Source organism: Chanodichthys erythropterus, chromosome 24 (assembly GCF_024489055.1).
Source record: "Chanodichthys erythropterus isolate Z2021 chromosome 24, ASM2448905v1, whole genome shotgun sequence".
NCBI classification, from domain to species: Eukaryota; Metazoa; Chordata; class Actinopteri; order Cypriniformes; family Xenocyprididae; genus Chanodichthys; species Chanodichthys erythropterus.
The window spans coordinates 11,168,070-11,179,974 of NC_090244.1; the positions used below are offsets into that span (position 1 = coordinate 11,168,070).

Sequence of the window (11,905 nt, forward strand, 5' to 3'; positions counted from 1 at the left end):
GTCCACCTCATTTGTTATAGGCTAGTTAGTGCATTTTGTGCTGTTTATACACGTTTTATTGGATATTTAGCGTTTTTTAATATGTTTTGTGAGTATGAAATTACAGAATGTTCGTGTTTAACATTTCTTCTTTAACATAAAATTTTTCACATCGTGAATACGCTTTTTGGTTTTGGAAACAAACTTTCGGGACATTGACAAATTAAAAAATAAAAAATAAATGTCACGTCACGTCACGCAGTTGTTACGTCATTTTTGTAATATATCACAATACATATCTATTATAAATAAAATCTAGTTAGTGCATTTTGTGCTGTTTATACAACTTTTATTGAATATTTAGTGTTTTTTAATATGTTTGTGAGCATGCAGTTACAGAGTGTTCGTGTTTAACGTTTTTTTCACATCGTGAATACGCTTTTTGAATTTGGAAACAAACTTTTGGGACATTGACAAAGAACAAATATATATATATATATATATATATATATATATATATATATATATATATATATATATATATATATATATATTTTTTTTTTTTTTTTTTTGTTACACTAATAATTAATAAACACATTCTATCATAAACTGACTGAGGTAATAAATTGTAATGTCTGGTCACGCAGTTGTGTTACTGTACAGTTAACGTCAATTGTTAAAATTTTTGTAATATATCACAATACTATTATAAATAAAATCTAGTTAGTGCATTTTGTGCTGTTTATACACGTTTTATTGAATATTTTGCGTTTTTGAATATGTATGTGAGCATGCAGTTACAGAGTGTTCGTGTTTAACATTTTTTTTCACATCGTGAATACACTTTTTGGTTTTGGAAACAAACCTTTGGGACATTGACAAAAAAAAAAAAACTGAAATTGTAAATTCTGTCACGTCACGTCAGTTGTGTTACGTCAGTTTAACGTCAATTGTTAACATTATATATCACAATACGTAACGTATCTATTACAAAAAAAAAAAATCTAGGTAGCCTATTTTATGAACAAAATACCTCTTTTGCCTGCAGTCGAGTATTTACGCATATTTTTAAGTAACGTAGTTTAGTGACAGATCTAAATAGTAAAATGTCTATCAGGATCCTTTATTCTTAAATGGATATTAATGTTTTTGTGCGCGAGCTGTGTTAGCACACGAAAATACAGCTCCTCGTGGATTAGTGTTTAAATGGAAAGCCATATGGGCGCAGTAAAACAGCTGTGCTGCGCATGCGCGGGTTTCCATAGCCGCGGCTGCATCAACAAAAACTGACGAAACACAGCCAAGCATTTTTCAAAAAAGAGGGCGAGACTCCACCCAGCGCTCACTTCCGTGTTGTGTCATGTGCTGCTCGACCGCGTCGTCTATTGGTTGTTTTATATCCCTGTATGAATTTGAGCCAAGATACTGAGGCAATTACATAAATTCAGAATAAATGTTACAGGGAAAACACGCATATATAGACTTCCAGTGACCATATATTTTTTAAATAACACAATAAAGTGAATTAAATAGCTTTATATAAAGTTTTACCTTCAATTTTAGCTTTGAGCCCTAAGAAACTACGCATGAAGCGGTGTCGTCAGTGCAGAGTGGGCACACTGACCGCTAAAGCATCTTTAAGGACTCCATTCTGGGTTACCAGCAGAGTCATGAATCGCATCTGCATCATTTAAAACCCTAAAACATCATGAAAATGAATACGGACCGTTTCAGCCTCACTGTGGACGAGTATTTAGGTATGTTACGTTTATTATTGCTTGGGTAGTTGTTTTGTTGGCTCGCAGACTGATAAGCTGCAGTGGGATCCAAGATGCCTGCTTGCAGAATGATTGACAGTTGCATTAAAAAGTATTACACACACTGCTGTCATGTCATTGCCTTTTTTCTTTTTACTTTACAGCTGAAACGAATGTCGTCTTCTATCTGAATGATGCAGTCACACAGATACTTGAACATAAGGAGGAGTACAGTCAATTTGGTGTGGTCCGATATTTTGCAGAATAGTAAGTTATTTGTGATACTAAAAAATAATACAGATACTACCATGGTATAATATAATTTAATAATAATTTTGCAGTTTTACTAGTGTGAAGAATGGGAATCATGTGCTCTTCAGGGAATTCAGTTACATCAAAGCAACACCTCATAACAGAGAGACCTTCATCCATATCTTCTGGAAATGCTTCAGACAGATTGGAAAGAATGGGGGTAAACTTGTGCCATTTATCAGTTTTTAAGTCATGCATAACACTTTCTTTCAGTTGTTCGCATTTTAGAGTGATTAAAAACAGCTGTTTCCTTTTGCAGATCTGTTGGCAATGTCAGAATACAGTTCACTTTTACAGCTGTTATGTCCTGACTTTCCCACTGAGATGGTACAAAACACAGCCAGGTAATTTCAGATTTGCTGTTTGATGATTCTTTGACGTTTCACATTGATATTTAACTGAATAACTTTAATATTTTCTTTCTATCGTAGGATTGTCCTGACAGACGATGCCACTGACTGTCTAATGTCGTTCTCAGATTTTATTTATTCATTCCAAATCCAGTTTTATTATGAAGGTATTTAACTAATAATATAATATATAAACTAAAGTATAATATTATAGTACAGTGCTCAGCGTAAATGAGTACACCCCCTTTGAAAAGTAACATTTTAAACAATATCCAAATGAACACAAAAAAACAATTTCCAAAATGTTGACAAGACTAAGTTTAATATAACATCTGTTTAGCTTATAACATGAAAATAAGGTTAATAATATAACTTAGAGAGCAAAAAAATTCAGTTTTACTCAAATTAGGGTGATGCAAAAATGAGTACACCCCACTGAAAGTCTCTGGAGCAAAGATAAATTTTAGACTACAAATGTCAAATTTAACAAGAATTGAACCACAGGTGAGTCTAGTTATTCATAACACAGGTGTCCAGCAGACAGTTGACTATAAAAGTGTGTTAAAACCCCTTCCCATTTCATGCTGTCAGCAATGGCACCACATGGAAGAGAAATGTCACAAGACCTGAGAAAGAAAATAATTTCTTTACACCATAAAGGTGAAGGCTACAGCAAAGCTTTATTTATCAGTCAGAATACTGTAGCAAAGGTGGTACAAAAATTTAAAAAAGATGGAACTGCAACCATCTCACAGAGACGTTCAGGTCGTCCATGGAAGTTAACACCTCGACAGGAGCGTCTTCTGATGAGAAGGGTTGAAGAAAATCTGCATGCAGGTTCACGGCAGTTATCTAAAGAAGTACAAAGCCAAGAAGTAGACTATTTCCTGTGACACAATATGCGTACACTGCAGAGGAATGGCATGCATGGGTGCCGTCCACAAAAGAAGCCTCTCCTAAAGCCCAGGCACAAAAAAAGCCCGCCTCGAGTTTGCCAGGGCCCATACTGACAAAGATGAAGACTACTGGGACTCTATACTCTGGAGTGATGAAACCAAGATAAATGTTTTTGGAACTGATGGCTTCAAAACTGGATGGCGTCGCAAAGGTAAAGGAATACAAAGAAAAATGCATGGTGCCTACAGTGAAACATGGTGGTGACAGCGTCATTATGTGGGGCTGCATGAGTGCTGCTGGTGCATTTCATTGATGGCATCATGAATTCACAGATGTACTGCTCTATACTGAAAGAGAAGATGCTACCATCACTCTGTGCCATTGGTCGTCGTGCACTTTTCCAATATGACAATGATCCTAAACACGCATCTAAGGCCACTGCTGGATTTATGTTGAAGAACAAGGTGAAAGTGATTCAGTGGCTCCTGATCTGAACCCAATCGAACACCTATGGGGAATTCTGAAGAGACAAGTTGAGCATCACTCTCCATCCAGCATCCAGTCTCTAAAAGAGGTCATTCTTGAAGAATGGAAAAAGATAGATGTTGCAAAATGTCGCCAACTTGTTCATTCCATGCCTTGGTGCTGTCATTAAAAATCATGAAGGTCATACAAAGAACTAGATGTAGTAGTTTTTGTTTACTTACCCTAATTTGAGTAAAACTGAAAATGTGCAATCTAAGTTATATTATTAACCTTACTTTCATGTTATAAGTTAAACAGATGTTATATTAAACTTAGTTTTGTTGATATTTTGGAAATTGTTTTTGTGTTCATTGAGATATTGTTTAAAATGTTACTTTTCAAAGGGGGTGTACTCATTTACACTGAGCACTGTACTATAATATTAAGCTGTACTTTGCTTATGACGTCTTAAAATGTCTGTACATCACATAAACTATTCATATAACTATTAAAAGTGATTGTAACTGCTTATAGCATATAAAAAAATATACAGTTTTCCTTATACAAGTAAAATCTTGATTCAGGTGCTAATTCTTAACCACCCAATCGCAAAAGCACTGGTGATATTTAAAGGTCTTACTTACACAAAAGCTGCACTGACCTTGAGAGTTTAACAGTGGTGTAACAAAAGGCCAGTGACATCATCACCATGTGTAAGCGTTTCTATGGTTACTCGAGGCTCCTCCTTTCATCAGAATGATCTAATCCTCATCCACTTTCACAGAGTTTGTGGAGAGTGTGTCCGTGCTTTACAAAGACCTGCTGTCGGGGAAGAACCCAAACACTGTCATAGTCCCGACCTCCACCTCGGTGGAGCAGTTATCCAGTGCAGCCAATGAGGAGCCGGACGCTCAAGAAGGCGTAGACTCCTCCATCTTTTGTGAATGTATAGAGGGACTTTGTGAGAGGTTCAAACACAAGTAAGACAGAAAGAGTTTTGCAGAAAATTCATTTATTCATTCATTCATTCATTATTTATATACTATTATAGTATTTATTAATATTTTTAGTTAGCTTTTATTTTTATATATTTTTTAGTTTTCATTTAGATTTAAGTTTAAGTTATTTTATGTGCTTCTGACATTTGCATTTTTTTTTATTTATTTTTTTTTATATTTAACTTATAAGTAACCAATAAGAAAAAAATACAAACCCGATTCCAAAAAAGTTGGGACACTATACAAATTGTGAATAAAAACAGAATGCAATGATGTGGAAGTTTCAAATTTCAATATTTTATTCAGAATACAACATAGATGACATATCAAATGTTTAAACTGAGAAAATGTATCATTTTAAGGGAAAAATAAGTTGATTTTAAATTTCAACACATCTCAAAAAAGTTAGGACAAGGCCATGTTTACCACTGTGTGGCATCCCCTCTTCTTTTTATAACAGTCTGCAAACGTCTGGGGACTGAGGAGACAAGTTGCTCAAGTTTAGGAATAGGAATGTTGTCCCATTCTTGTCTAATACAGGCTTCTAGTTGCTCAACTGTCTTCGGTCTTCTTTGTCACGTCTTCCTCTTTATGATGCGCCAAATGTTTTCTATGGGTGAAAGATCTGGACTGCAGGCTGGCCATTTCAGTACCCGGATCCTTCTTCTACGCAGACATGATGTAATTGATGCAGTATGTGGTCTGGCATTGTCATGCTGGAAAATGTAAGGTCTTCCCTGAAAGAGACGACATCTGGATGGGGGCATATGTTGTTCTAGAACTTGGATATACCTTTCAGCATTGATGGTGCCTTTCCAGATGTGTAAGCTGCCCATGCCACACGCACTCATGCAACCCCATACCATCAGAGATGCAGGCTTCTGAACTGAGCACTGATAACAACTTGGGTTGTCCTTGTCCTCTTTAGTCCGGATGACATGGCATCCCAGTTTTCCAAAAAGAACTTCAGTTTTCCACTTTGCCACAGTCCATTTTAAATGAGCCTTGGCCCAGAGAAAACGGCTATGCTTCTGGATCATGTTTAGATATGGCTTATTTTTTGACCTATAGAGTTTTAGCTGGCAATGGCACGGTGGATTGTGTTCACCGACAATGTTTTCTGGAAGTATTCCTGAACCCATGTTGTGATTTCCATTACAGTAGCATTCCTGTATGTGATGCAGTGCCGTCTAAGGGCCCGAAGATCACAGGCATCCAGTATGGTTTTCCGGCCTTGACTCTTACGCACAGAGATTGTTCCAGATTCTCTGAATCTTTGGATGATATTATGCACTGTAGATGATGATAACTTCAAACTCTTTGCAATTTTTCTCTGAAAAACTCCTTTCTGATATTGCTCCACTATTTTTCGCCGCAGCATTGGGGGAATTGGTGATCCTCTGCCCATCTTGACTTCTGAGAGACACTGCCACTCTGAGAGGCTCTTTTTATACCCAATCATGTTGCCAGTTGCAAATTGGTCCTCCAGCTGTTCCTTATATGTACATTTAACTTTTCCGGCCTCTTATTGCTACCTGTCCCAACTTTTTTGGAATGGGTTGCTCTCATGAAATCCAAAATGAGCCAATATTTGGCAAAATGGCAAAATATTTTTCAAAATGTCTCACTTTCAACATTTGATATGTTATCTATATTCTATTGTGAATAAAATATAAGTTTATGAGATTTGTAAATTATTGCATTCCTTTTTCATTCCTTTTTTATTCACAATTTGGACAGTGTCCAAACGTTTTTGGAATCGGGTTTGTATATTATTAAATGAATTAATTAACTTCTTCATTTTATTATATTATTAAATCTATATTTAAATAAAATTAGAAAATAATATTAGGCATATATAGTAAGTTACACTGTACACTACAATGGGTCCCACTATAATCATCCACACTAGTGTTTGGGAAAGTTATTTTTAAAAGTAATGCATTGCAATATTGCGTTACTCCTTTAAAAAGTAACTAATAACGTTAATAAGGCTACGCTCAAACAAACCTTTTAGCTGTGCTGCCATTCTAGATTGTAGAAGAAAAGGACGCAGGTGAAGAAAGTTTATTAACACTCTTTACTTAAGTAATAATAATAAAAAAAATGTAAAAAATGAAACACAAATGTGAAGTCATTTTTGCTTATTGGTATATGCAAAGACGCTAAATAATAAAGTGAGATTAAATACAAAGTATATTTGTGTAATTTATTATATTTAATTATTTTCAGGTTTGCATAATATTCTGAGTTTGCATTTCATTGTTTTTATTCATTTTGGGGAATACTGAGTCTCTTTTTGTGCAATTGAGATGAGTAAATGCTCACATTTAGTCTAGAACTACAATAACCATCATGTTTACACAGCGCACACAACACCTCTGCACTTACTCACAGTTTTTCTCAACATGGGCACAAGAGAGGTGTCAGTGAGTAAATCGGAAAACAAAGTAACTCGCGTTACTCATTTGAAAAAGTAACTCAGATATTTTGTTGTAAATTTAAAGGATTAGTCCACTTTTAAATAAACTTTTCCTGATAATTTATTCACCCCCATGTTATCCAAGATGTCCATGTCTTTCTTTCTTCAGTCGAAAAGAAATTACAGTTTTTGATGAAAACATTCCAGGATTTTTTTCCATATAGTGGACTTCAATGGGCACCAAACAGTTGAAAGTCAAAATTAGTTTCACTGCAGCTTCAAAGCGTTCTACACAATCCCAGATGAGAAATGATGGTCTTATCTACAGAAACCATCGCTCATTTTCTAAAAAAAAAAAAAATTACACATTTTAACCAGAAATGCTCATCTTGAACTAGCTCTCTTCTTCTTCTTCCCTTTTAGAATTCCGGCAGTGTAGACGCTGCTATAAGTGTATTACTGCCCTCAACGGGTCAAAGTTTGAACTAATTTTTATATGCAATATGCTAGTTCAATAGTATATAACAATTAGTTCAAACTTTGACCTGTGGAGGGCAGTAATACACTTATCAGTGTCTACACTGCCGGAATTCTAATAGAGAAGAAGAAGAGAGCTTGTTCAAGATGAGCATTTCTGGTTTAAATGTATAAAACTTTTTTTTTTTTTAGAAAATGAGTGATGGTTTCTGTAGATAAGACCATTATTTCTCATCTGGGATCGTGTAGAACAATTTGAAGCTGCACTGAAACTGTAATTTTGACCTTCAACTGTTTGGTGTCCATTGAAGTCCACTACAGTATATGGAAAAAAATCCTGGAATGTTTTCATCAAAAACTTTAATTTCTTTTCGACTGAAGAAAGAAAGACATGGACATCTTGGATGACATGGGGGTGAGTAAATTATCAGGAAAAGTTTATTTAAAAGTGGACTAATCCGTTAAGTAATGTGTTACTTGAAAAAGTAATCTGATTACATATTTTACGTTACTTGCAATTGTGTTACCCACTAACTCTAGAACATGATATTGATCTCATCTTTTCCCAGGTTTCCCTCCATTGTTGCCATTAAGGAGATATTAGAAAGCAGTCAGCGTGTGTCTTTCTATGGCTTCCTGATGGCCTTGGCCAAACATGAGGGAGTAAACCAAGACATCAGTGGGTATTAGCTAATATAAGATGCTTACTTGTATTTCTGAATACATGTATCTTTTGTTCTTTTAATAGTTAGAAATTTGTACTGAATGCTTTATCTTCTCTAACATATATTTATCAGGTGCTCTTCCCAATAAATCGGACCTGCTGATTGATCCAGAGATGGACCAGGAGCTGGAGAGACTGTGAGAGAGATGGACTTGCTTCAAAGAGTATATTACAGTCACTTGCTGGTTAACTATAAAATGTCTTTTATTAAAAGACTGAGAGCTTGCTAACAATCTTTTTATATTTAACACATTTTATTGAAAGCTAATATGCTAAAGGAGAGATTTGAGATGTAATACATTTGACACCATGTTTCTGTGAATCTTCCAGCATAGCTCAAGTCGCCATCAGCCCGACGTCCAACAACAGCAGCAGCAGCGCTGCGGGACAGAAGGAGACGTCCAAGAAGGCCTCGCCACGCAAGTCCCTGCATCAACGCAAGAGGATCGAAATGGAGAGCGACGGTTCCACGGAGGAAACAGACTCCTCTGAGAATTAACACGCACAGACCTGCTTGCTAGCATCTTTAAGATTTTTTAGACGGCAGTTATGCTGATTCACTAATTTGATTAGACAAGTGCCGTTCCAACAGTGCTGATGCATCTCTCTGCTTGTCTGCATTCACTATTTAGATTTCCAGTTCTATGGACTACACTGTAACCCACTTACTTCCATTCCTGAAGCCAAAAAATAAACAAATTAGCCATCCATATTGTGTCTGAAATGTCAATTATTAAAGGTATATATATATATATTTCAGTCATGAAAACTTTCAAAATAGTTTTAGCATGTTATTGAATATGGCAAAGTTAAAGTATTTGGTCTTGGCGAACTACATCTGCTACGCTGCTGCAGAGCAAGCATGGACTAGCTACTGTTAATAGATACACAGACACAATGCTATGAGCATGTAAGATATGCTGCCGCTGCATAAATAGACATACATAAATCCTGTAGCAGATCTAGGCAGGTGGAGCTGGGGAGGTGGAGGATTTCAGAGGAACTTTGATAGCGCACTGCAGGACTAGCAATCTCATTGGCAGCAGGATCAGCAGAGGCCAATCCGGTTATGCCATACAGTAATGATGTGATCAGGGTTGCCAGGTCTGTGCAACAAAAGTAGACCAATGGCAAGTCAAAAATAGCCCAATGCAATTTTCTCCATCAGGTGGCTGAATTCTCCACTGAAGTTGTACGTCTGGGGGGTGTTTTGGTGGTGTTGGAGTGGCGACAACTTAAAAGTAGCCCAATTCCATGGGAAAGACCAAAGATTGTTCATTTTATGTACCCAAAATAAATTACAGCTCATGTTTAACTACTATAATAGCCAGCAGTAAATCCCCGAAGCACTGCTGAGATGAAGCTGTTCTCGGCGGGTACACGAGCACTGAACGGCCGCTGACGGCCTGGAGCTTGCATCTCCGAAAGCATCTAAACATGATTAAACATGCACTATGATTAAATATGAGTCACATATTTCAGGTCTAAACTACATTCTCACTTAAAAAAATTCTTAAAACTACTGTTCGTGGAACAGCAAGTGTAGTACTTGAAAAAGAAAAAAAAAAACGGTGCACCATGACAGCTGCTTCAAGCGGAGTAATGGTGAAAAGGTAGGAGTGCTGTTATCACAAGAATATCGCACGGCTCTCAGCCAATCAGATTCGAGAACCAAAAAGAACTGTTGTGTGTATATATGTATATATATATATATATATATATATATATATATATATATATATATATATATATATATATATATTATATATAAATATAATATATATATATATATATATATATATATATATATATATATATATATACAGTGAGGAAAATAAGTATTTGAACACCCTGCTATTTTGCAAGTTCTCCCACTTAGAAATCATGGAGGGGTCTGAAATTGTCATCGTAGGTGCATGTCCACTGTGAGAGACATAATCTAAAAAAAAAATCCAGAAATCACAATGTATGATTTTTTAACTATTTATTTGTATGATACAGCTGCAAATAAGTATTTGAACACCTGTCTATCAGCTAGAATTCTGACCCTCAAAGACCTGTTAGTCTGCCTTTAAAATGTCCACCTCCACTCCATTTATTATCCTAAATTAGATGCACCTGTTTGAGGTCGTTAGCTGCATAAAGACACCTGTCCACCCCATACAATCAGTAAGAATCCAACTACTAACATGGCCAAGACCAAAGAGCTGTCCAAAGACACTAGAGACAAAATTGTACACCTCCACAAGGCTGGAAAGGGCTACGGGGAAATTGCCAAGCAGCTTGGTGAAAAAAGGTCCACTGTTGGAGCAATCATTAGAAAATGGAAGAAGCTAAACATGACTGTCAATCTCCCTCGGACTGGGGCTCCACGTAAGATCTCACCTCGTGGGGTCTCAATGATCCTAAGAAAGGTGAGAAATCAGCCCAGAACTACACGGGAGGAGCTGGTCAATGACCTGAAAAGAGCTGGGACCACCGTTTCCAAGGTTACTGTTGGTAATACACTAAGACGTCATGGTTTGAAATCATGCATGGCACGGAAGGTTCCCCTGCTTAAACCAGCACATGTCCAGGCCCGTCTTAAGTTTGCCAATGACCATTTGGATGATCCAGAGGAGTCATGGGAGAAAGTCATGTGGTCAGATGAGACCAAAATAGAACTTTTTGGTCATAATTCCACTAAACGTGTTTGGAAGAAGAAGAATGATTAGTACCATCCCAAGAACACCATCCCTACTGTGAAGCATGGGGGTGGTAGCATCATGCTTTGGGGGTGTTTTTCTGCACATGGGACAGGGCGACTGCACTGTATTAAGGAGAGGATGACCGGGGCCATGTATTGCGAGATTTTGGGGAACAACCTCCTTCCCTCAGTTAGAGCATTGAAGATGGGTCGAGGCTGGGTCTTCCAACATGACAATGACCCGAAGCACACAGCCAGGATAACCAAGGAGTGGCTCTGTAAGAAGCATATCAAGGTTCTGGCATGGCCTAGCCAGTCTCCAGACCTAAACCCAATAGAGAATCTTTGGAGGGAGCTCAAACTCCGTGTTTCTCAGCGACAAGCCAGAAATCTGACTGATCTAGAGAAGATCTGTGTGGAGGAGTGGGCCAAAATCCCTCCTGCAGTGTGTGCAAACCTGGTGAAAAACTACAGGAAACGTTTGACCTCTGTAATTGCAAACAAAGGCTACTGTACCAAATATTAACATTGATTTTCTCAGGTGTTCAAATACTTATTTGCAGCTGTATCATACAAATAAATAGTTAAAAAATCATACATTGTGATTTCTGGATTTTTTTTTTTAGATTATGTCTCTCACAGTGGACATGCACCTACGATGACAATTTCAGACCCCTCCATGATTTCTAAGTGGGAGAACTTGCAAAATAGCAGGGTGTTCAAATACTTATTTTCCTCACTGTATATATATATATATATATATATATATATATATATATATACTGTTAGCAATAACACACCAGGACAATCCATTTACAAATAGGATTTAATTTTATGG

The 11,905-nt window shown here is 36.7% G+C and overlaps 1 protein-coding gene across 3 annotated transcripts; it reads left to right on the forward strand.

The window, feature by feature from the left end:
* Positions 1 to 1,610: 1,610 nt before the first annotated feature.
* cstpp1 (centriolar satellite-associated tubulin polyglutamylase complex regulator 1) lies at positions 1,611 to 9,078 on the forward strand. Of its 3 annotated transcripts, none has more exons than XM_067380068.1 (9): positions 1,611 to 1,736; positions 1,901 to 2,003; positions 2,078 to 2,208; positions 2,308 to 2,392; positions 2,480 to 2,565; positions 4,545 to 4,740; positions 8,227 to 8,336; positions 8,455 to 8,518; positions 8,712 to 9,078. In XM_067380068.1, the coding sequence occupies exons 1-9, from the start codon at positions 1,688 to 1,690 to the stop codon at positions 8,878 to 8,880; spliced, it is 993 nt and encodes a 330-aa protein (XP_067236169.1). In that variant the 5' UTR covers positions 1,611 to 1,687; the 3' UTR covers positions 8,881 to 9,078. The 3 variants fall into 3 exon arrangements, with proteins under 3 accessions (XP_067236169.1, XP_067236170.1, XP_067236171.1); XM_067380069.1 differs by having other exon boundaries at positions 8,455 to 8,545; positions 8,712 to 8,845; XM_067380070.1 differs by having other exon boundaries at positions 8,455 to 8,566; positions 8,712 to 8,727.
* The last annotated feature ends 2,827 nt before the right edge of the window (positions 9,079 to 11,905 follow it).

Bases quoted from the DNA above. Each gene is read 5' to 3' on its own strand.
- cstpp1 (XM_067380068.1), top strand. From the start codon at position 1,688: ATGAAAATGAATACGGACCGTTTCAGCCTCACTGTGGACGAGTATTTA. The intron at 1,737-1,900 runs GTATGTTACGTT...TTTACTTTACAG, and splicing joins CACTGTGGACGAGTATTTAG to CTGAAACGAATGTCGTCTTC. The intron at 2,209-2,307 runs GTAAACTTGTGC...TTCCTTTTGCAG, and splicing joins ACAGATTGGAAAGAATGGGG to ATCTGTTGGCAATGTCAGAA.